Source organism: Setaria viridis, chromosome 9, assembly GCF_005286985.2.
Source record: "Setaria viridis chromosome 9, Setaria_viridis_v4.0, whole genome shotgun sequence".
In the NCBI taxonomy this organism is placed as follows: domain Eukaryota; kingdom Viridiplantae; phylum Streptophyta; class Magnoliopsida; order Poales; family Poaceae; genus Setaria; species Setaria viridis.
Genome location: NC_048271.2, coordinates 49,205,355 through 49,231,141, shown reverse-complemented (window position 1 = coordinate 49,231,141; position 25,787 = coordinate 49,205,355). Strand labels below are relative to the sequence as shown.

Below are 25,787 nucleotides of genomic sequence, written 5' to 3'. Positions count from 1 at the left end.
AAAAGATCGGCGGGTTTCGAGCTACCTGCTAAATTCTCTCATTAAGGATATGTTAGCACCGGTGGCAATAACGACGACAGCAGCAGAGGCATGGGAGGCGCTTGAGAGGATATTCTCGGCGCAAAGGCGTGGATTGCAAATCTGCGCGTTCTACTATCTACGACGAAGAAGGGTAACATGTCGACCTCAGCTTATTTCACCAAGATGTGCTCGTTTAAGGATGAATTGGTCACGGTTGGGAAATTCATAGATAGCGATGAGATGATTCACTTTATTTTGAATGATCTTGATTTTGATTATAGTCCCTTTGTGTCTTCTATGCTTGGTCGGGCTGATCTTTCTTTGAGTGATTTGTACTCCCAATTACTTACCTATGATTAACGCATGGAGATATATCAAGAGGGTGGCCAGTTTCAGTCGTCAGCAAATATAGCTGGTCAAGGACACGGTGGCTATGGCAATAACTATGATGGTCATGGCCGTGGTAATGGCAATCATGGCCGTGGTCGTAGAAGTGGTGGTCATGGTGGACCAAACCGTGGCAATAATAATAGTAGTTTCGGCCCAAAAAACTCATTCAAGAAAGGAGGTCGCAATGTCAAGGTTGTATGTAAGAAAGCGAGACATGAAACAAATCGTTGTTGGTACAGATACGACGACAATGAGGATCAACAAAATTAGAAGTCTACAGGGGCGGCTACTACTGGCTATGGGTATGACACAAACTGGTACGTCAACAGTGGGGCGTCGGATCATGTCACCAGTGAGCTTGAAAAGATGACCGTTCATGACAAATACAATGGACGTGATCAAGTGCATATGGCAAATGGAGCAGGTATAAAAATTAGCAACATTGGTCATACAATTTACATACCCCTAGCAAAAATATCATCCTGAAAAATATTCTTTATGTTCCTAGTGCTAGCAAGAATCTAGTATCTCTTCACAAACTAGCTCGAGATAATGATGCTTATTTAGAGTTTCATCCAAATTTTCTTTTGCATAAAGGACTGGCAAATGAAGAAAATCATTCATCAAGGTAGATCCTGAGGAGGCCTCTATCCCCTAGGATCACGCATAGCTCCAGAAGATTTTAGAAAATAAGTTTTTTCGGCCATTACTCCTTCAGCTACTCGTTGGCATAGTAGGCTTGGTCATCCAGCTTCTCCTATCGTATAGAAAGTCCTTAGTTTGAATAAACTTCCTTGTACTAGTGACAAAACTTCAGAGTCTATTTGTAATTCTTGTCAGATGGCCAAGAGCCGTCAGTTGCCCTATCCTATATCACATAGTACATCTGAATTTCCACTTGATTTAATTTTTTCTGATGTCTGGGGACTAGCTCCTATGCCTGTTGGGCGCCACAACTATTATGTTAGCTTCATCGATGATTTCAGCAAGTACACTTGATCTATTTACTAAAGAAAAAATCTGATGTTTTTCAAATTTTTCATGACTTCCAACAACTTGTTGAGAGAAAATTGAGCCGCAAAATCAAATCCATGCAGCCGAATTGGGGAGGTGAATATGAGAAGCTTAATTCCTTCTTCCAGCGCATAGGCATCACACATCGTGTTTCTTGTCCTCATGCTCACCAACAAAACGGCGTGGCCGAACGAAAACATCATCATATAGTTGAGTTGGTCTCGCCCTTCTTGCTAATGCATCTATGCCCCTAAAGTATTGGGATCATGCCTTTCTAACCGCAACCTATCTCAGTAATCTTCTCCCCAGCAAAGTCATTGATTATGAGGTTCCTATCACTCATCTTCTTCATGAGACGCCTGATTATAAATCTCTTCGAGTACTTGGTTGTGCTGGTTGACCAAATTTGCGACCATATAATTCTCGCAAGCTTCCTTTCCGCTCTGTTCATTGCGTCTTCCTTGGTTATAGTGCCATGCATAAAGGCTTCAAGTGCCTTGATATTTCCACTGGTCGCATAAATATTTCTAGAGATGTCGTCTTTGATGAAGGCATCTTTCCCTTTGCACACCTCCCTCCCAATGTCGGCACCCAAATCCGCCAAAAAATTAATCTTCTTCCTCCACATTTGTTTAGTTATGGGGATGTAAGTTATGCACCTAATGTTACTAATGATCTTGGAGAAGATAGTGCTGTTGTGCAGGAACCAGTTGTAGCAACAAATCTGGAGCAAAATACTGAAGAAAATGACGCATATGGCCCTGGTTTTGCTGTTGAAGGAATCTCTATCGTAGAGGATCCGGACGCCGCTGCTTGTCCTAATCCGCCCGCGGTTACTGCTTCTCTTGCACTCAAGCGTGGGGGGGGGCACCTTGTCTCCCATGTAGGAGCATGCGCATGCGCCGCGTGTGCAGCAAGAGCTACGCATGCAGCGAGATGACAAGGTGCAAGAGCATGCGCATGCGCCGCGCATGCAGCGAGATGACGAGGCACTGCCGCCGGGTGGCCCGTCGGGTTCATCCAGCTCGCAACGAGCCGATCCACTGCTGCCGCGTGGCTCGTCCGGTTTCGCGCCTGCTGCTCCATCCAGTTTTGCACCTGCTGCTTCACCGTTCGCGCCTGCTGGATCTTCTGCTCCTCCGGCTGGATCAGATGCGCCGGTCTCAGTTTCACCACCGGTTCAGCGATGTATATGTCTCCAGCATGGTATTGTCAAGCCCAAGAAATTTACGGATGGAACTATTCGGTATGGGAATTTTTATGCTACTGGTGAACCAGAGAATTTACAAGAAGCTCTTGGTGATTTGCGATGGAAACAAGCCATGCAAGAAGAGTATACGGCGTTGCTCAGAAATAATACTTGGCATTTGGTTGAGCCCTAAGATGGCTGTAACTTGATTGATTGCAAATGGGTGTTTAAAGTCAAGAAGAAAGCTGATGGGACCATAGATCGGTACAAGGCGCAACTGGTAGCTAAGGAATTTCGACAGAGATATGGGATTGACTATGAGGACATGTTTAGTCCGGTTGTGAAGATTGCTACTGTGAGGCTTGTTCTATCTTTAGCTGTCTCCAGAGGCTGGTGCTTACGAGATGTTCAGAATGCGTTTCTGCATGGTGTTCTGGAAGAGCGGGTTTATATGAAACAGCCTCCAGATTTTGAGAAGGAAGATGCTCCGCACCTAGTGTGCAGACTTGATAAAGCAATTTATGGTCTGAAGCAAGCTCCACGTGCTTGGTATGCGAGATTGAGTTCCAAGTTAATTGATCTCGGTTTCGTTGCTTCAAAATCATATACCTCTTTGTTTCTTTATCAAAAATCAGGGGTTAGCATCTATATGCTTATATATGTCGATGATATTATTGCCATTAGCTCTTCTAGTGAAGCAATTTCAGCTCTGTTGCTGGATCTGTGCAAGGAATTTGCTCTAAAGGATCTTGGTGACTTAAATTATTTTTTAGGTATCGAAGTTCAAAAAAGCAAGGATGGATTGTTACTCTCTCAAGAAAAATATGCACAAGATATTTTAATGCGTGTTGGCATGGTCAAATGCAAAGGGTCGCCAAATCCACTACCTAGCTCGGAAAAATTATCAAGCTTTGAAGGTGATCTACTTGGTCTAGAAGATAGCACTCGTTATAGAAGTATTGTTGGGGCGCTGCAATACTTGACTCTCACTCAGCCGGATTTGGCCTTTTCTGTAAACAAGGTATGTCATTTTTGCATGCACTAACATCAGTTCATTGGACTGCAGTTAAAAGAATTCTTCGTTATGTTCAACTTACATTGAATGTTGGGTTACATATCAAGAAGGTGAGTTCTATAACTTTGAGTGTTTTCTCTGATGCTGATTGGGCTGGAAGTGTTGATGATAGAAAATCTACTGGAGGCTTTGCAATTTTCCTTGATCCTAATCTTATATCTTGGAGTGCTAGAAAGTAGGCTACTGTCTCAAGATCTAGTACTAAAGCAGAATATAAATCTATGGCCAATGCTACTGCAAAGTTAATTTAGTTGGAATCATTATTATTGGAATTGGGAGTTCGGTTAGCACAACCTCCTGTGGTGTGACAATTTAGCAACTACTTATCTTTCAGCAAATCCAGTTTTCCATGCGCAGGCTAAACATATTGAAATTGATTTTCATTTTGTTCGAGAGAGAGTAACCAAGAAACAGTTGCAAATTCGGTTGATATCCACCCATGATCAGATTGCGGATGGGTTCACTAAAGTTTTGCCAGTTGGTAAGCTAGAAGAGTTCAAGAACAATCTAAATCTCAAGAGGAAGATAAGTTTAGATTGAGAGAGAATGTTAGAGATATGATTGTAATTGAATTTGGATCGGTTGTGATCTAGGTGCAGTCCTGGACGATCACAACCGTATTGATGTAAATTTCTTTGGTGTTTTCACCACATATAAGCGTGCAACCGTGGCGAGTCAATATAGGCAACCATGTTTCCTCCTTTTCTTTCAAGCTTGGGCAGACCGTGAGCGCACGCGCCTCGAACTCCTTGCCAAAGCTATTTGAGGGTCGACGCGTCGCCGGCGGGGTCGACGCCTCAATGGCTGGCGAGGTCGACAAGGATGCTTGTGATAATTGGTCTTAATTATTCATGTCTTTATCTCAGAAAATGTCATCCGTATGATTATGGCTGCGATGAATGCTATACTAACGTATTGGCTTATTATGCATTTATTTATGAAAAATTGGTGATGCACTGTGTTGTTCGCTCCCAGTTATGTTGTGTTCTTCAGGTGTTACATTTCTCCGAGCCATGTTGTGGGTCTTGATCTATGTCACCAGGGATAGCCGAAATTCTGAACTTACACTCCTGGATAACATACATGAGAACATTAGCTACTAAGCTGCACTCAAGTGCTAGAGAGGGAGCAGATATAGTTTCTATTTATTTTGTATTCAAATTCTGCTCTCTGGCAGATTTAAATGTGCTGTTGTAAGCCAACCCAGTAGAATATTAAAGACCATGAATCTATATGAAGGATTGGAATGGGCAACCAGAGAGGGGTGAATGGGAGCCGATTCAAATTTCTTCAATAAACCTCGGGGAAAGTCCCAAACCAATTCACAAATCTCTCTTTGAGCAATATCAAGTCCCTTTAGCTATGCAAGAGCTAATGGACCTTGGTACCTCATGATTCTCCTGACTGCTTGACAGTGTGATGTTCTTAGTGAAGCTTGAAAACGAGCGCATAGACACACGTCGAAGTGTATGTCGGGCCTCATCGCCGTCAGGTACAGGAGGGAACCAATTATGCTCCGGTATTCCTTCTGGTCCATCAGTTCTCCGTCTTCATCCGCATCCAAAGCCGTTGTCATCGTCATGGGAGTTGACAATGTCTTGGCATCAGCCATGTCGAACTTCCTCAGCACATCATTCGTGTATTTGCCTTGGTGCACAAAGGCCCCATCCTTGCTTTGCTTGATTTGTAGCCCGAGGAAAAAGGTCAACTCACCCATCATCGACATTTCAAATTCCCTGCTCATATCATCTCCAAACTTGGAACCCAAAGCATGAGAAAAACCACCAGAGATAATATCATCCATGTATATCTGAATAATCAACAAGTCATTGCCTTGCGTGAGGAGAAAGGGTGTTTATCCACTGACCCCAATTCAAACCCATTCCCAAGCAAAAATGATTTCAATCTTGCATACCACACTCTAGGTGCTTGTTTAAGGCCATAAAGAGCTTTCTGAAGTTTGAAAACACGATCAGCATGTTTAGGATTTTCAAAACTAGGGGGTTTTTTCACATACACTTCTTCCTTAATAAAATCATTTAGGAAGACACGTTTCACATCTATTTGGAAGAGCTTAAAACCTCTAGCCACAGAGAAGGCTAGAAGGATTCTAATTGCTTCCAAACGGGCAACAGGGGCAAAGGTTTCCTCATAATTTATTCTCTCGTTTTGGCTAAAATCTTGGGCAACCAACCTCGCTTCGTTTCTCACAACCAACCCATACTCACCTTGCTTGTTTTTGAAAACCCATTTTGTTCCTATATGATGGCAATTTGGAGGTGGTTCAACTAAAACTCAAACCTTATTTCACTCAAAGTTCTCCAACTCTTCATGCATGCCATTAACCCAATTTGAATCAGATAAAGCATGTCCAATATTTTGGGGTTCGAAAGAGGCAACAAATGCAGAATGTGCATAGTGTGAAATCTGCCTAGAGCTATGCCTAGTGGTGCATTCATGTAAGTTACCGATTATCTGTTGTGGAGGATGGCGACGCTGAATGTGCCATGGAGTATCTCGCTCTGAAGTTGCTTCCCCCTCAACAGCAGCTGGATCACTCTGATCTTCTTCTTCATCATCATGTAGTGGTACTTGTTGATGGCTTGTAGTAGTGGGAGTGGGGGTAGGACCATCAACTCTCATAGTCGAAGTAGAAGGTACATGTGCAGCAGGTGGAGCTTGTTCAATCTCAAAGACAGGAGTTGTGCAAGGCATAGTTTCATCAAAGGTAATCTCACAAGTTTTCACGATTCGGTTAGTTTCAAGGTTAAGTACATGATATGCAGAACTATGAGAAGCATATCCTAGAAAAATACCATCCATAAAATGAGACTCAAATTTTTCCAAATTACCTTGCTTATGAATGAAACACTTGCAACCAAATACTCTCAGGTGACTTATTTTGGGGGTGCGTCGATGCATCAGCTCATAAGAGGTTTTCTTTAGGAAAGCTCGCAATAAGATTCGATTAGAAACATAGCAAGTAGTGTTGACGGCTTCGGCCCAATATTTTCTAGGAGCCCTATGCTCATCGAGCATCATCCTAGCCTTTTCACAAAGAGTCCAATTTTTTCGTTCAACAACACCATTTTGAGGAGGGACATAAGGCGATGAGAATTGGTGTTCAAGACCAAGATCATCGTAGAAGACTTTAAAACGAGATTTCTTCAATTCTATACCATTGTCACTGCGAATTGCTCTCATGGCATTTGTAGGTCGCTCATTTTTCAACCTCAAGATCAAATCTCGAACAAAAGGAAATACCTCCTCCTCCTTAGGTTCCATGAAAAAGACCCATGGATACCTCGAGAAATCATCAACAATCGCAAGAACATACCACTTTCCACCAACTAAGCAAACGCGAGCTAGACCAACTGTATCCATGTGCAATAGTTCCCCTGGATGCTCAGTCATCACCTGGTTTACAGGTGGGTGAGAAGCGGCAACTATTTTTCCATGACATCAGGGAACACAAACAAGATCTTTTTCAAATTTGCGCTTAGGCAATTCTCGAATAAGATCAAGAGCACTCAAGCGGGAAAGCAAATCAAAACTCAAATGACCCAATCTTCTATGCCACTTCCAAAGCTCAGAAGAAGAACCAGCAACTAAACACCGAGAGGGACCAAACAACTTAAAGAACTCAACTTGAAAAACCTGACCCTCGGGGATGTTCATACACATAAGATCACCTCAAGAGTCTAAAATTCGTAAGGCCCTCTGCTTGAAACGAACATCAAAACCATCATCAAGCAGTTGCGAAACCGAAAGCAAATTGAAACTGAGCGAATCAACAAGAGCAACTCGCTTGAGCATGAAATTCTCACTTACTTTTATTGCACCTTCAGACAATACCTTTCCTTTGCTATTATCCCCAAAAGTGATGTACTCTCTGATCATCACCGGGGTGAGGCTGGAGAACCATCTGTGATCACCGGTCTTATGTCGAGAACAATCGGAATCAATGAGCCGTGTCTTCTCCAAGCCTCCGACCTGCTCAACAAAAAGGAGACTAAGGATGAGCAAATGTCTCAATATTGGGGTTAGTAAAACAAGTAGAATACCAGTGTCGAACCATTTTCTCAAGAGTGGGGTTAGCAAAATCAACCATCTCTCATCTTACTACAGGACTACGGCCACCACGAGGGGGAAATTGTGGTCTGTTGTGCCTCTGAGACTCAAAGCCACGACCATGCTGTCCTAAGTCATATTGATCATGACGAGGAGCATGGCTGGCAAACCTCCAAGAAGGATTTGAATGCACACTATCCACACGACGAGGTGGAGGAGTTGTTCTAGGCGCATGTACACCATGAGAGGGGTGGTACATATCCTTGTTGCCCCACGCACGCTCACACCTCAAAGCTTTCTTCTTTCGAAAATAAAACTTCTCAAGATGACCCTCCCTTTTACAGTACTCACAGTGAAACCGAATTGATTGTTTTGGCTGTGGGTTAGCTTTGGGTTGAGGGTTAACTTTCAGCTGTGGATTAGCTTTGGGTTGAGTGTTCATTCTTGGTTGTGATTTGGCTTGGGATTTTGGTGGAGGATGCTTCAAAGCCATATCAGGGAGTGTGTCAAGCTTGTTTCTGAGGTGATTGGATTTTTCCACCAAGATGGTTTTCTTTGGAACTTTTGGTGGTATTTCAATGAACACTCCATCTTTAACACACTCTATAGGTTTTTCCTCACAATCTGGGTTATGTTGCTCTCCACTCAGCTTGGGTGACTCACAAGGGGTGGAAGTTGCTTGTGTTTCTCTCACCACTACACTGACCAACCTTCTCATACAACCCATCAAAAACCTTCTCATATAATCCATCAAAAACCTTCTCATACAACCCATCAAATCTGCACTGCTTGATCATATTCCCAATTACAAAACCATCAGCCACCTTAAACTCCTGAATCATCATACCCAACTGAGGTTCCCTACTCGACACCCAACTGAGAACAGTGCACAAGTAGTAATTTTCATCCTCAGTATTTTGCAAAGCATGTTTAAATTCATGAAATTTTGTGCATTCAGGAACTTTGGATTTAGCAATTAAATCAGATTTATCAAGAGCTTTAATCTTAGCACATGCATTATCAAGTTGAATTTGTAAAGCTGGGCAAGATTTGCAAGCACCAAGTAAAACATGTCTAGTTTTAACTTCATCTAAAGCAGCCCTAGTCAAATCAAGTTCATCTACAAGCAAAGCATGCTTAGATTGCAAAGAAGCTATACTAGCCTTGTGAACAGCACATTCATCGCAATCAACAACATCAGAAATAGTAGGAGCAGATTTAAGCATATCTATTTCAATCAAAGCACTCTCCAACTTAGTCTTAAGCTCAATTCGTTCACGAGCAGTCTTTTTAAGCAACTTATCTTGATTTAGCAAGCAATCATTGAGTTCCTCTACTTCTAAGGTAAGTTGTTCAGAAGTGGGCTTTACCTCTGTTTCCGAGTCGGAGTCACTTTCCTTGCTATCCTTCTTGTTGTCGGCGTTGAGGGCCATGACGCAGTACCCGTCGCGGTTCTTGCCGAAGTAGAAGCAGAGGCCATTGAAGTTCTTGCCATCCTTCTTCTTCGTCTTGTGGTTGTCGTCCTCCTCACTTGAGCTTGAGTCAGTGTGGTCGTCGGTGTCGGAATTGACGTCGCTGAGAGAGGTGATGAAGGCGCGCGCTTTGACCTTCTTGCGGTGCTCCTTCTTCTCTTGGTGTCGTCCTTGTCCTTGTTCTTGTACTTGCTACAGTCGTACCTGTCTTGGAGTTATTCTTGCTAGCAAGAGAGAGAACAGCTGAGAGGGTGCCATACATTGGAGAGAATCTTTTATCCGGTGCTATCCCAGCACTTGGTGCTCAATTTTGCACTCGTGCCTTGATTAAAAAGTTCTTTCTGCATCCTCTCCTCAGGCTCCTCCTCAGCCTCGGACGACGATGGCGCCAACCATGGTCTACCCATGCCGCGGCTGCAGCGTTCAATGATCTCCTAACGGCGCCCGTCCGTAGAGCCGCCGGTGGCTCCTCCAGCTGTTGGGGCTCGCCGGGGACCCTTCCCTCCCCCGAGCGCGTATGGACGCGAGCGCCGCTGCCCCGCGAGTGAGCTCCACTTGCTTCTAGCCACGCTAGTGGCAGGGCTGGCCCTGGGAGGCAGGAGGGGCGGCTGCCTAGGGCCCCCAAATCCCAGGGGCCCCACCCCTAGGTGTCAGGCGTGTGCAGGAGCACCTAGGCAGCGCCCAGAACGCCCAGCGCACAGGTGACACACTGACAGGCCCAACAGGCAACAATACAACCAGACCTGAATACAACCGGAGGCCCCCAGGAGTAGGAAGAAACGAAACGTCGAAACAACAAACAAAAGCCTGCAAGGCTGCAGATTAGTACGGGCCCCACCCCCAGGTGTCAAGCCTAAAGGATGAGGCAGTCGAACAGGGAAACGCGACGCACACGCGAATAGATCGCATACGCCGTAGCGCCGCCTAGGGGCTAGGGCTGCCGCCACGCCAAAAGTTGCTCTGCCTGCTGCCATGCTGCGCGCCTGCGCCCGACAGTTGCACTCCCGTCGTCCCGCGCATGCGCGTGATCCTCTCGTGCGTGTATTATTCCAGGTTACTGTTTGACTTTGTCGCACGAGATCAGGTTGTTCATGTTCAATTGCGTCGGCACCCATGTACACCATACGATTGCTAATTTTTCATACCATTAATTATTAATTTACTATCATAAATTATTTAATTTCAACTAATTTATAACTATTGTATATTTATAATAATTTCAGCACTGTGGGATATCATGTCGCCTAGAAAATATGAATCAGGCTGTGAGAAAAAGGAAAGAAAAAGACGTGTGGATGAGTTGATAGAATCACAGAGATGAGCTATGGATAAATTTTGCAAGAGTTATCTGAGCCCTGAGAGTAATACGGACGTTTCGACGAACCCCGATGAGTTGGTAATAATTGTTGCGGATAAACCAACTAATAGGAATCATGAAGAAAATGTTAACATCAACGTCGATGATAACAATGTAAGTATTTATTAGTAACATTTTATATATATTTGTATAATGTTTATATTAAAGGGTCCCAAGTTTTACTTTCGCGCTGGGTCTCCCAAATCGACCGGCCCTGGCTAGCGGTCGTCCCCACCTCCTCTGCTCCGGACACATCCGCAAGCTGCGCATTCACCACGCCAAGACGAGCGCGAGGCCGTTCCCTCTGATTTGCTCGATAAAGCAAAACAAATCGGAGCCCATTCTTCTATCCCCTGCTTCTTTCTTTTTCCAAAAAGACCACGTGAGCCTGCCAACCCAAATGCAAACCAAGTGGATCTGGAAGAGGGGATCGAGAGCAATCGATTTGAGCCATCTGCTATGGACAAAGAACACTAATGATAGATTTGGAATTTTGGATCGGCGGCGTTCCGGAACGGACGAAGAAACAGAATGAACGGACGGAGGAGGAAGGCAGGCATGTGGGAGAGCAAGGGAGTTTTTTTATTTTTCTTATCTAGTTCCGTGGGTCCCACACAGGTTGCTAAACGCTGGAGCAAAATTTACCACCCTAGCACCTCAGGTGTGGGTCCTACCTTAGAGCACTACCCAGGGTGCTATGCACTGCGCAAAATTTACCATCCCAGCACCTCAGGCGTTTCACGTCGCGCTTCATCACTCATCAGCACGCCACACTGCCGGCGGTGTCCAACGATCAGGACGGCGCGGGCGCCAATCCGCCAAGGCGCCAAGCTTCGGCGTCGGCGTGACCGCGTGACGCAAGTCGTGGAAGTCGCTGTAAAACTGTTAGTGCTGCTAAAGAAGGTGAATCGCTTCCTGGGCCGCGAACAAGTACATGGAGGAAGAAGCCCAACACAAGATGGGCTGGTCCGGAGTGGATCGCAGTGCTTGCACGCACAGACGAGGGCCAAGCACATGTAACTGAGTGAGCGGTGTGCGCGTGTGTGTAGCTTTTATATCCTGCTGTGGAGAGAGGAGGGGAGAGGATCTTTTGGAGAGATAAACATAAACATTTTCCTCTAAGCTTCCTCTTCCTGCTACTCTGATCTGAATCTATTCTGGTTATCCTGCTGTTTGTCCCCTAATTCCTCCTCAAAAACCCAAGACAAACGAAGTGCTGCTACGAAACAAGCAAGCCGCCGGACACGTACGAGCTCGGGCAGAGAGAACCGGAGGTCAAAGATCTGGATGGGGCCCGGCCGGCGTACAGGTAGAGGCTGGTCTGGGTCAAGTTCGGTCGGTGTAGGGTCAACCTGGTCACGTTTTACTACTCCGTCGATCGGTCCAAGCTTGAACTGAGGTTTTCAAAGGTGAGGACTGTTCGTGCGTCTAGGCGGATACAATGGACTAGCGTTGCTGCGGAATAGTCCAACTTCCAAGGCACGACTAGAACGAATGTCGAGCGAACAGAACACACTACGGATATAGAACAAAAAACACATGCATTGAGCGAAACGGATGGTTTCGACAAATCTATGGATGATGCTGTAAGAATTCACAAGGGAAAAAAAATAAATCGCAAGAATATATACTTCGTAGCAAATTCATAGCGCTGACCTAATAATTACTCTTTCAAATTCATGGTAAAAGGGTCGAGACGTTTGGTTATAAGTTATGCTTTGGTTATTATCAGACTACCAGTTATGCTTTTGGGAATGGCGTGGTATTTTTCTTTTTCCTGCTCTCATATATGTACGTAATATTGGAAGTGAGGACGGAGTCGGATTCATTTGACGCATCGCCCTTGGACATGGCTCTGTCTGATTGCTTGTGTTTTGCATGGTATGATGAGATGGAACGGATTTAGTAAGACGCGAGATGAGGGTCTGTCACAACATCCAGCGGCCTTTGGTCATTCCACTGCTCGACTCCATCTAAGTATCTAACCACCATGAGGTCGTGAGGATCGTTATCCCTGCCTCTAGCGATCTAGCCCAACCCACCCAACCATCTACCATCATCAAGGCGGGCAGGGCCCTGCCGAGGCGCCGACCGCTTACCACGTTGTGCTGCTAACTTCACTTAGGTTTCCTCTAGGACTGGTAAATCCTGCCCATAAGACGTAAATCTCGCCAGGGACAGATGGAGAAGAATGACGGATCAAGTCTATGGACGATATGAAAGTTGGAAAAAAAGGGTCATGAGATAATTATTGCACTCGGAGTCATGTTCCACTGAAGGTTCGGATTACAGGGCAAATGTGATCTAAAGTTTCACCCAGACAATAACAAAATGTGACAGCATGTTACAGTTAGGCACAAATTAGCCATGCACATCCTTTCATGACAATTTTTAGTGATAACTAATGATCATCCGTAATCTATAATTTATCCGTAATTGGCGACATGATGTTGATTAGCATACGATTCAAAACTAGGTGCACACAGTGTATCAGTGGCATGTACTGAAAAAGGTCTTTAGCCTCACTTAGCTAAAACCAACTTTACAAGCATGAGCCACCCCACATTTCAAGCATGAGGTCCTAAGAAAGTTCTAGTTGATGCAAATCAGTTCAGTAGTTTAGAATTTAGATCTGGTTTCTCTAGAATTTTCTGATCTGGTTTCTCTAGAATTTTCTTCAGATAGCATGACATTATATTGCTCCCCTTAAAATATGTTAAAAGAAACTTACAAGTTCTTCACAAAAGGAAAAGAAAATCAATATTTTCAGTTTGAACCTAAGCTGCTGAAATAGCATGGAAGCATGTCCAACAAAATTGCAACTATCCTATCTACTTACAGGTTACATCTCTCTTTTTTACAGTATCCACTTTTTGTACATCAAGTTCCTCCCGATTTAGGCCGACAGCTTATTGAGCCCTCTGAAATCCCCAGCATCGACACATTCGCCTACGCCCTTGTACTTGTTGAGCATCTTGAGCAGCTCGGTGGCCTTCTCCTTGGTTGCATCCCTGCAACCGACCTGCAAGAGGAGGAGCAGCTTCTGGAACGCGCCAACCCGCAGCGCCTCGACAAGGCACCGCGTCACCTCATCGTCCTCCTCCCCGTCGCGGGGCGCCCTGCCGAGCCGCCACATCGCCGACACGGCGAGCTCGGTGGCCAGGTCGGACACGCGGAACATCTTCTTGACCAGCACGGGCACGGCGAGCGCGTGCGCACGTGCGCTCTCGCGGCCTTCCTCCGACGCGAGCACCGCGTCGAGAACCGCCAGCGCCTTCTCGGACATGCTCTTGTCGGCCTCGACGAGGGCCTCGACGAGCACGGGGACGAGCCCGGCGGTGGCGAGGCGCGCCGCGACGCGCTCGTCGGACCGCGCCAGGTGGTAGGTGGCGACCATGGCGGCCTTGGTGGCCTGCGGGCAGATGGGAGCCTTGATGATCTTGACCAGCGCGTCCACAATCTCGTCCAACTTCCTGCTCAAATCCACGAACGCTCCGTCGCACGAGACGACCTCCTTGATCGCCAGCACGGCGTTCATCCTCCCCGCCAAGCTCCCGCTCTCCGCAATGGCGACCAGAGACCCCAGCGAGCTCGGCGAGCCCAGTGTCGCGGCGGCCTCCTCGTCCAGCGGCATCATGCAGACCAATGCCGCCAGTATGTCCTCGAGGACGCGCCCCGCCGGCGCGGTGTCAGCGGCGGAAGCGAGCGACTTGAACGCGGCGGCGAGCGCGCGGCCCGTGCCGATGGACGCGAAGCATCGCCTGTTCCGCTCGCTGTCCCTCGCGAGTGCCTTTATCCTGGCGACCACCTCGGCGCACCGCGGCACGGCGTCTCGCCGGCGCGCGGCCCCGGCGAGGTCGAAGAGGAGCTCGGAGGCCTGGACGGGCGTGACAGGGATCTTGGGCGTGGGGATCCGCTCGACGCCGCGGGAGCGGTTGGCGACGCACCAGTCCTGGATGACCCGGCGGATGGCGTGGTTGGGGACGAGGTCCTCGTGGCGGAGCGGCGCGTGGGTAACGGGGCAGGTGGCGCGGCCCGTGTCCAGCCAGGCCTCGATGCTCTCCCGGTCGTAGGTGATCCCCGTCGGCGCCGTGACGGGGTCCCGCATGAGGTCCAGCGAGATCGGGCACCGGAAGTGCGCCGGGATCGCCAGCTCCACGCCGCCGGCGCCGGCGCCGAGGGACACCGCCTTGGTGACCGCCCTCCGTGCTCTCCGCGCCAGCAGCGCCATCGAGACCAGCGGGATGAGCTAGAAGGTCAGGGGCTTGGACGATGAGTTCTTGGAGAGGCGTGCTGGGTTGTTCTCTTGGTGGGTGAGGTGTGAAGCGTTCAATGCGAAGACTGGGTGGGGGGCTGGAGGTGGAAGGCGGGTTCAAATAGGGAGGGAAGGCAACGGACGGGTAAAGGGTTTGAATTGGAACGTTGACGTTGAACGCATGTTTGAATGTGTGTATAAACCGCGGGGGAGGGAAGAAACGGTCGGTAATGCCTTAACGCGCGCTGGCTTTAGTTAGGTGCCAGCCGTCACGGTCCTTTTTCCTTTTTGGCAGATCCGACAGGTCTAGCGTTTTCAGGCCATATTTGGGTTGGGATCACGTATAAAATTCGAAACCGGCTGAAATTAATTTGATTTTTTAGAATTCTTTGTGGAATTTAATAGTAGGAAGAAAGAACACGTGTATGATCTTGTGTGGATGGATGGAGCTCATCCACCGGTCTAGCTTTCCTAATTCAGACTTCGGACCAGTTCGGAGTCAGTCCAGAATAGCAGCTTCATTCTGCCATACAAGTTTGTGTGTGTGTGTCATCGGTCTCGATTAGTACCTGATCGTAATTCACGCAAGCATTTCAAATTCATAAACATTGACAGGTTGATTACAGCAAACCCGTTTTACCAAACACTAGAAGCCGGGACCATTCCATGGTGAAAGTTGGAGCTTGAACAATTCAAAGTCCCAGTCATCAACTGTGCGCTGCTACCTTGTCAGCAATGGCACTCTTCTCAGCACTCTTGTGCACGGTACGGCGATTTTCGTTGCGAATCATCAAATAAGTCTGCCGAACCGGATCCGGCGCCGGCGCCATTTCGAATCCTAACACTCTTTCGGTCTGAAAAAACTTGGCTCCCATCATCACGTTTGAACTCCAAAAGCATGTCACAGTCTCAGGTCTCCCCGATGATTTTTTTTTCGAGAACGTCTCCCTGAGGAACTGCGACCAGAAATTTGTGTAACTCTGTTACGTATAACCATCCATAATTGTAGGCAGTAACTTGTAGTGAACTCTCTGGAAGAGCTGTTCAAAGAGTGCAGCAGTTCGTCACATCACCACGTGTAGTCACTAACAAAGAACTGCTCAAACCAAGTGAGCTGGTCTAGAAACTCATACAAGTAGTAACAGGTCAAATCACAGGTTCTCCTAAAACTGGCAGAAAGATACCTCCAAACTAGAGCTATCTTTTGATCTTTTCCTGCCCATGTGGAGTGCCTGAAAGCAACTCAGACAAAAGCCACCACTGAAATCCTTCCAGCACTGCTCCATTCAAAGTTAGCAGCTGTATTAAAATCTTGAAGAGGCCCTTTCGCTTTTGCTTTACAGCACTGAACTACTATGCGATTATCTGCTAAACGTAAGCATGTTATCTACGGCTGGACGTTCAAAATTGTACTAAAAATGTGCATGTTATCCAGGGCAAGAGGTTCTAAAGTCCGTAATGAAGTTACTCTGAATTCCTGCATCCTATGAAAGCATTTGCTAGAATGATAACAGTTTCCTTTGCAATGGTATTTTTGGAAGTATATCTTCATGGCAGCATTTTTTTTCTAGAAGCATGTCAGCTGTCAGATGAAGACTAACAACACCGTCTCCTCATTCTAGAAGTCATACAAGCGCCAAAAATTGGAGATCGAGCAAGCACGCACGCACCCGCCTTGCTCAAAGAACAGTGTCTCCATGACGATATTTCAGCTGAAACTATTTCCTAATGTCTGCATTCTTTCTCTAGAAGCATGTCAGCTGAAGACCAGCGTACGGTACCTGCTCCTCATTCTAGAAGTCCTATATACATAAAGGCCAAACAAATTTAAAATCAAACAGGCACACACTACTGGAAGCACCAACCTCACTGCCTTCCAACACTTGAGGACATTATAATTAAACCTGTTTAATTGACAAATAGTCCCCATGGCAGGGCAGCCAGTTCATGCCTCCCTCGTGTTCCCATTCAGCCATTATATTCTTGGTCCAATCAGCTCTGTGGAAATCAAATGCAGGCAAATTTTACCTAACGTTCAAATTCTCCCATCTGAACGTCCACTAGATATATTGAATGTTTGGCCCCTTCTGGTTTTTATTGATATTCCTAGTACGAGTTTGTTTGAGCTGTGGAACGGTTGATGGATGGGTCAATCCCCGGTCTCCGATGGGAAGTAGGTTCAGACCGGACGCCGTTTTCAGTTCTTTTTAACTAAGACTGACGCGGCGTCCTTCAGTTGCTGTCATGTTCCGGTACCCACACGCGCTCCTCTGGCCACATAAGTTATTCTGTATCTGCACCCATTCTGCGACCAAAACATGCAACGAAAAATCTGGATTTTTATATAGTTTCGGGTAGTAGCAACGTTTTTTGCTCTTTGTTTTCCTTAGTGAGAGTTTCCATTCTAGGGGCAGGGGCACACACGTCGTACTGGTTAATTGTTTATCTGTTGTCTACTGGTACGATGCAAGGATTTGGTTAGCATAAGCGTTCACACACATTATATACATACCAGCTTTGATTCGCAATCACACGGCGGACGGGAGGGTATGCCTGCCCGCTTCGGAGCTCCTACCACTCCGTCGTCCAGCCGACCAGCGTGCGTGTGATCTGCGCGTTTTTTTCTTCCTCTCTTTCGACGCGATGAGGAGGGAACACGGTTTCGTCGGTACGCCGTACGCGTGTTTCCGAGGAAGACGGGGTCGTCGTCGCGTTTCCGGCCGGCGTACGCCCCGCCGGTTTCTGATGCAAGCAGCAGGGCGGCCCCTCCGTGTTCCCTGTGGCAGAAGCTCGACGAGGTTCACATCAAATTCACCTGTCGTTTTCACGTTTTCCGTGAAGCAGATAGCGCCTGCCCACCACTCAGTGGCACGGTTTTGTATCGAAGTCGACTAGTTCGTCAAACGGGCCAGTAATTTTAAGAGAGATAGTTATTACAAATTTATAGAAAAATATGGGTCCATAACCAATTAAAATTTCTTATTTTTCCCTCTCACTCATATAGATATTTTTTCGTATACCTTTATCCGAATGTGATACGCTTTAGTTGCTAATTACTCTTTATGCAACTTCATCTCAATTTTGGCTTCCCTAACATTTTTGTTTTGTTGCTATGATGGTACATATTTGTTTGGCCTGCCTAAGACACATCAGTTGTGTTTATAAGTAGCTATGGCTCATTTCAGGTTTTAACATGTATGTTTATTTCAGTAACAAATATTTCCGCACACATGTAGCTAGGTTATAGTCTACCTCAGATGTATGCGTGAATTTTCTATTTTTCACTTAAATATTTAGTCATCAATCAAATGGGTTGTGTAGTTAAAAATAATGATTGATTTAGAAACCTATATGAATAATCCTGAAGCCAAAGTCTTCATAAGAATTAAAAAAGCAGACAATTACATAAGGAAAACACACTCCTATATATTTTTTATTCCTATATATTTATATATAGTAGTGAGAAGTCTGTTTTTCCATGTATCGGGGACTGCTCATTCTTTAAGTCATTCTCACTAAGCCAGAGTGGTACGAATATACATACTATCATAGTTTAGTTAGCCGTTTGTACATGTCTCTATATATAAATTTCTGGTCAAGTGGTTCATAGAACAATTTTGGGTATTGAACGATACATGTACGCATCTAGGACGTTTTTACTAATTCATTAATTTTGGAATTAATTATAGTATAGAACCATGTACATAGGAGGCTGCATACGGCACCCACATGCAGCCATGGCCACTTAGTAGAAGTAACCTTTGCATGGATGACATGATGATGCAGATTGTGGGTATAGCGACTGAGTGCATACATACCCATGGCCTCATCTGAAGCAAAGCTTAATGAGCCTCCTTCGTCCTTGCCATCCATCTTGGGTCTTCTCTGCATGGCGTGCGATCAATTAACCATACCGACGAATAGGTACATAGAGACATGGCAAATGAATTTGGTGTTCTTCAATTTGTGATGCATGGTGAGCTTTACTTGTCTGTTATTCAGGATGAGATGTGGTACAAAAACTTAGTACACCAAAGCACCTGCATCACTTGATGTTGGCGTACTTGTTGTGCATGCAGTAACTTGTCCCAATAAGGTTGTTCGGCATTAACTCCTAGAATTCAGAATTTAATTGAAGGCTTATATCTCTAATATACATCGTAGGCTGTCAGCCGACGACTCGTTTTGCAGCAAGAGTTTCAGCCTGTAGTGCTGTGCTCATGTGCTAGCATCATGCAGCTAGCGCTTACCTGCATATAGATTCATAGCTGTCATTAGAACAACCCAGAGTCCAAATATTCTCAGATCGATCAACGTGGCAAGTGACGTTAGTGAACTGCATAGCTGCGAAACCAGCGACAGCAGCAAGCACGACCATGCTAGCATGCACAACATCACAACTCTCTATGAAGGCCGTATGCATCTCTGACTACAACTCATTCCGGATTAGATTGATCTTTTTTTCCTCCTATGTCCTATGATATGGAAGAGAACGGGGAGAGAGAGAGACCGAAGAAAATCTCACCTGATCAGATCGAATGATCCTTCTCCTCCTTCGTCCATGAAAAAGAAGGGAAGAGAAAGATATCTAAGATCTTGCCATGGTTATCACAACAGGTAGGATAGGAGCTGGCATCTCGTAAGGATCCGCCGTAAACGTGAGGAAGAAGAAGGGAGATCAGGAACGTGTGTTTTTTAGTTTATAAGATTTCTTTACTTTTGAGTGTATTTTGTGAGAATTAATATAGATAATGTAAAATAGTATTTAATTTTGGCGTGGTACATCGAATTTGTAGACGGAACGTGTGAGATCATTCATGGGCAGTCCTAACTATATGCTAGGAAAAATCCCGGAGGGGAATTTAAGTGGCCACTCATTTCCCTGTGTATGAATTCCAGTCACCAGTGCTATTTGGGAGCCAAATCCCGAGTAACTGAAATAATTATAGTATATTTATTACGTACGAATTACAAGTCGGCCTCAAATGTGATGAATTCATAAGTCTCTAATATCTCTTAATTTACTAGTGACTGAAAAGAGAAAAGAGAATACGGTGAAGTTAAGCATAAACTATGAACGTTCCTATGGACCTAGAGTAGTACCATACCGCGAAGTATAGGTGTATGTGTAGCGGGGCATATGCACCACTTCATCTTTTAAAATTTTATGTAATTATATCTTTTTAAATAGTAGACTAATATTTAATGCCCATGATGTTAAATATACATTACATACATATACATATCGAGTAATGGTTTTACCCCAATCAGTACCTGGTTGGTTCCTTTAGTCCCTGTACTAAAGGGACTAAACTTTCGTGCCTACCCTGTTTGAATCCAGGGACTAAAGGCTATTAAAGCAGATGAATAAAGATCAAAATACTCCTAATCAATGCATAAAATAAATAAGGAACGGGTCGGGAACAAGGCAATAATAAGAATCAGAAGGTGTCCTCCTGAGGCTTTAGTCCCCTTTAGTCACCCATAAGGGACTAGATGACCAATCCCTTTAGTCGCCATTTAGTCCCTTTATTTGGAAGCTTAGGGATTAAAAGGGGTAAAAAAAAGAGGGACTAAACAGGTCTAAAGCCTAACCAAACAGGACCTCAATTGATCCGCTAGGTTCGCTTCATGGTTCCTTTTAATTGGAATGTTCGGCTATTTTGCAAAAAGAAAACAAACCTGAAGGGGTGAGATAGTTCCAAGTGGGCTGCAACTTCTACGTCTTTGCAGGCAACACATTTCTATATATACTTGAGCCGCTGTGAAGACATGCTTATTTCTATATATACTTTTGTCTACCTGTATGATTTAATTTTTTTTGTTTCTAGACTCGTTTTCTGTTAATTTTGATGAATGAAAGTGGTCTTTTGGGGATGTTCCCTACCCGGTTACCCCTACTTCCATTTCCTACCACGAACTACTGCGCCAACCTAGATCCACTGAGGTACGGTATTCACCTCTCGCCCTTGCCTTGACCCTTCCCAATCCGTGGGCAGTGAATACCTCGTTGGCATGTCAACCACCATGGTTAGGCTGGCCCCTGCTTTTCCATTGCCTAAATTTAGCAAACCCGTAGAAGTTGATCCTATAGCTAATCTCGTCGGACTTTGCGAGTTGACTTATAACCAGCTAAGTATCGGCTGCTTCCTAAGCTGCGTACGCGCACGTGTGGGAAACGGCCGTGCTCCAGGAACTTCGATCGCCGCGCTCCGTCACCAACAAGAACACCGGCAGCCATGTCGTAGCGTATCTGGCGCGGAGCATTGAGGCCCGGCCCGGGCTCCGGTTGGTACGCGCGGCCGGCCTGGTGCGCGCCTACGAGTCCAGATCAGAGAAGTTCGCATCAGAGACGGACGCGAGTCGTGCTGCGCGGGCGAGGTGATCGTGAGAGGCCGGAACGACGAGAGGGCGGCGGGCCATGGATTCGCCTAGCTCCTGCCCGAGCGCACCGAGCGGCCGCGTGACGAGGGCCGCATGGCATCGTCGTGAGGAAGATGCCGACGAGTTTGAAGAGGCCTCGCTGAAGTAGGCGTGGGCCGAACGCGAGCGCAGTAGCCTGGAATACCTCGCCACCGGCGCGGCAATGCCGTCTTAGATTGTCGTTTCTGTGTCGATCAGTTCACATTTGGAATGACCCATCAAACTTTTGTCTGAAGTAACAGCATATAGCAAAAGCAAAGTTTTTACGCGATACGTTATGATACCACTTCAGCTTTTGCCCATAGAGGAGCAAACAGACGACCATAGAGGCGTCCAAGAGCCGCGAGTCACACAGTCTGACCTGACCATCGAAGAACAGCAGACGGCAACACCCGACCTAGGACACGGGCATCTATTCCCATTTTCTTATTGCAACAGTAATAATACACCATTCATCGTAGGTTTGCGACCGGGTCTTAGTTCAACTGCTGGAAACTTTGACAGCAAGATAAGTTTCAGGGTCTTCGTGCCTAAATACAATTCTAAACAAAATACCAGACTAGTTCAACATGCAAGACCAAGACAAGGCCCAGTATACGGATGTTCTGACAACTTCTGGAAAATGTTTGAACTGTTGATGAACAAGCGATGCTAAAAATGCCCACAGTAACCATCGTCTTAAGTTAAACGACCAAATAACACTGATACTTAAGATTTGTGCCGAAACAGCATGAAATTCTCTTCTTTGCTCCAACGAGGACACTATACAACAGAAATCCTATGGAACTATGATCTTAACACATCTTCTGAAGGCTAGGAACACCACATGATCCACCTGCATCAAGTTAAGGAAGGAAAAAATGTAACTCGTCCATTTGTTGACAACTACAAACTGAAATCAAAGAATAATAGAATGAAGAACACATGGTGATCAAATTACAAAAAAATTAAACACAATGGAGATCATATCCGAACACTGATAAAAATTTATGGAACACTGGAACCTGGCAGCTACTCCTCAGCAGGTCGGGAAGACAGGCTAAAACAAATTGACCCCACTGCTTAGGTGGAGGGCCCCATAGGGGAAGAATTTGCTTGCTCACCAGAGCAAGGGTAAGCATAGTTCAAGAATTCCATTAATACATCCAAAAGATGCTGCTGTTATCATGTATGCCATGCTCCTGCTTTACTGAGGCTAAGATACAAGCACTAGCTAGCAGTTATACCATATTGGTATAAAAAGAAAGTAAAAACAAGAGACGAGGATGATGGGGCTCAGTGGATTGCATAATAGGCAGATTCATAAACGTAGATCAAACCAATCATAATTCAGAAGCACAAAAACTTCTAGTGGAAATGAAAGACATATATGCATTCTTGGCTTCATAGCTGGAGCACAACAATTAGGTGGACAACTTCCAGTTTCAGCATGACCTATACCTATGTTCCCATTTATTAATTTCAGCAAATCCACTCCAGTAAAACCCAGTGACTAAATCTTTAAAGTCTGGGTTGACCAACAATTCAAGTGCTGATTTTATTTTTTTATGAAAGTATTATTAAATTAACATTGAACCAATCACTAAGGCAAAACCTACTATGCGCTGAATCACACTAACCTTGAAATACAATAGATCTACTCTTCCTTGAGGCGCTTCTCAGTCTCTTCCAATGCCTTAATATCCTTGTTGTACTTGACAACACGATAAATGCACCTGTAGCAAAGTAAAAAAAAGAAATAAATTAGTATAAATGGACACTCATGGAAAGTCTGCTAATCAGATTCTGCAGATGAGAAGCTTACCAATAAAGGAGGCATGCTGAAACACATAGTATGACATTCCTCTGTGCTTTGAACATCTGCGTAAGAAAAATCATCATTGAGACACAGAAGAAACAAAGAAAAAATAATATTACAGCTTCCTTCCTATAAAACACGGCAATACGATTTCTTGGCATGCATAAGATTATTGGCTATAAGTTCATAACTTCTAAAGGTAAGGGGGAATCCCTGTAATGATAATATAATACAGCCCAGAATCACACTCACAAGGCACAAAACCAGAAAACATGGGAGCAAATAAATCAAACATGTGAAAATTATTTGAGTGGATACTAAACCCGACAGAAGTTCCACAAAAGTTAATTCTGTGCATAAGAAAGTAAATGTTATAACTACAGATGTTCAAAGAAATGGAAAGATACCAATGAGCAGGGAAGGATGAGTGGGCAAGGGGCCAACTCTCACCATACACACCTATTTTTTAAAGGTGGGTTACTTTATGGAAGGTTAACAAAAATCGCGTTCTTTCTGCAGATGTAACATTATAGAATATCCTGTGCACAGTGTATGGATAATGGATTTGCAAATGCTGACTTAATGTTTCAATTTGTCAATCTATAAAATAAAGGGGATACCCGCTATTATTTTGTGCCTAACATTACTCCAGCGCGATACTTCTGCCTCAGGTGCACCTAGTTCCTTAAATTGATACATGATTGAAATGCACCAGTCATGCTCCACAATGGTTTCCCTTTCCTAGTAGAACAAGACCCATTTATCATTCCTCCTAAAGGAAAAAAAAAGTGTATTATGCACTACCGACTTCATTGGGCCTTACTCTTCTGCAATACACAAGAGCATTTCAGATACTGAGGAGAAGTTTAGCCCAAAAGGTGCCTCAACAATGGTAATTATCATGCAACCTGCATATTATATGGGATGGAAGGTATATAAACTTCAAAGTTCTTAACACAGACATCGCAATCGTTGTGTCTTCGACGGACTGCCACCTGATGTGAATACTGTCCAGTCTTCCATAAGAGATGATATGCACTTGTGGTGTATGGCTGGGGCTCGAGGAATTTCACATCTCCTCACCCTAGTGCCCTCACAAGAGCAGTTGGGGTCCTTGGTCTAGATTTTGGGTCTTGGTGCTATATAGAAGGTTCCTATTTCAGATAGTGTAAGGGGTTTCTGTACAGGTTTGCCCTAAAAACCTGTGCTGTATTTTTTGGGTTTACATAAACCCTTTTCTTCTTAATATATTGATACGCAGCTCTCCTGCGTGTTCGAGAAAAAAGTTCTTAACACAGATATTCCAACCTCACAGGACAGAATGAATGATGGAATAGTGCAAATGTTTAGGAAGAGCGGCGTCCTTTTAAGAAATGGTGACCTTAGTTAAGTTGGCTGCAAATGAACATATCTTTGATGATATATAGTAACATGGTTCTAGCATAAGAGAAAACCTGAAGTTCCTTTACAAAAAGTAAGCTAATAGGTGAAGCTCATCTGTATCATGTTGTCTGTCACTTGCATAGTGGGCTTATGCATGAAGGATAATAGGTTATGTGTCTATAACACAAGAGTGCATTCGTTTCCTCTGTTACCCCAATCCAAAATTTTTCCTCTGCATCTTGTTCCTAGTTTCTGGTTCTCTAACTTGTGTTCAAAAATATAAAAAAATCCACTTCTTGCCAGAGCCATTTAAAATTTGGGGAGTAATCATATTACTACCTGGCATATCAAATTGAAGGTACTAGCAACACTAAACCTTTCAAAAAAATCATAATAAGATCTGATCGGGCCACTTCATGAGTCCTCAATAGCCACACTTTCTAAACCAGCTCTATGTGTATTGCCAATACTTCAGTAATCCAGCCATAACCATTTCTAAATCTTCCATACTTCAATTTTTTCTCTATACTACCAGTGGTGTTTTTCAAAGTACTAGATGCCAAGAAAATAGAATCAATATAGCCCGACTAAACATCTAGCCCTCTCTATGGGGGAGAACCAGCTACTTAACACATTTTAGACTTAAAAAGCTAAGTAGGAAAACCAAAACCCTAAAAACAGCAAACAAATCTAAACACACAAAGAAAATCGACCACTCACGGATTTCTCGAAACGGATGCGCTCCTCGGCGGTGCAAATCTCCGAGGTGCACATCAGCCTGTGCTCCTTCTTCCAGTAGATATCTGCACTCACATCAGAAAAAAGCTAACCAATCAGAGTCTGAAAGGCGTCAACAGCAGTACAGCACCAGCAGAACTGCAGAAGGTCGGGGAGACAGGGGCCACGCACGCACCGAGGAGCTGGAAGGCAGCGAAGGGTATCACGCTGGCCATGGGCTGCAGGAGTAAGGACGTCAGCGCGACGATCTGGCCCCTCACGGCGCGGGGCGCCGGGAGCGTGACCAGCGCAGCCACCGCCGCCTCCACCGCCACCACGCACGCCAGGATCATCCACTGCAGCGCCATCGGAGGCCCGCTCGACTGGAACACTCCAGAAGCTTCTCGCGCGAACGGGGGGAAGGAAGGAAGAGGGGGAGGCAACTCCGCGGCCGCCTCGGTCTATCTCTCCGATCTGCGAGTTCGTACGCGTGGGGAGCGAAATGAATGTGGGAGTTGGACAGTTGGTTCGGGCGTGTTCGGCTTCTAGTTCTAGGTGAGCGGACGGACAGGTAGATTGAAGCCGCGTCGCATCTGTTTCTTTCGGGCATGCTGCCTTCATC

General features: G+C 45.3%; 2 protein-coding genes and 1 non-coding gene across 3 annotated transcripts; 1 reads left to right on the top strand and 2 right to left on the bottom strand.

Moving 5' to 3' along the window:
* The first annotated feature begins 243 nt into the window (after positions 1-243).
* On the top strand, positions 244-376 carry LOC117841160 (small nucleolar RNA Z247). The gene has a single exon (XR_004637188.1). It is a non-coding gene; the product is annotated as a small nucleolar RNA Z247 (small nucleolar RNA).
* Positions 377-13,260: 12,884 nt separating this feature from the next.
* LOC117837209 (U-box domain-containing protein 21) lies at positions 13,261-14,945 on the bottom strand. Its single transcript, XM_034716797.2, has one exon. The coding sequence runs from the start codon at positions 14,818-14,820 to the stop codon at positions 13,486-13,488; it is 1,335 nt and encodes a 444-aa protein (XP_034572688.1). The 5' UTR covers positions 14,821-14,945; the 3' UTR covers positions 13,261-13,485.
* Positions 14,946-21,743: 6,798 nt separating this feature from the next.
* Positions 21,744-25,744, bottom strand: LOC117838182 (uncharacterized). The gene is made up of 5 exons (XM_034718104.2): positions 25,362-25,744; positions 25,169-25,251; positions 23,072-23,127; positions 22,887-22,982; positions 21,744-22,102 (listed from the first exon to the last, which is right to left on the bottom strand). The coding sequence occupies exons 1-4, from the start codon at positions 25,531-25,533 to the stop codon at positions 22,904-22,906; spliced, it is 390 nt and encodes a 129-aa protein (XP_034573995.1). The 5' UTR covers positions 25,534-25,744; the 3' UTR covers positions 21,744-22,102; positions 22,887-22,903.
* Positions 25,745-25,787: the final 43 nt, after the last annotated feature.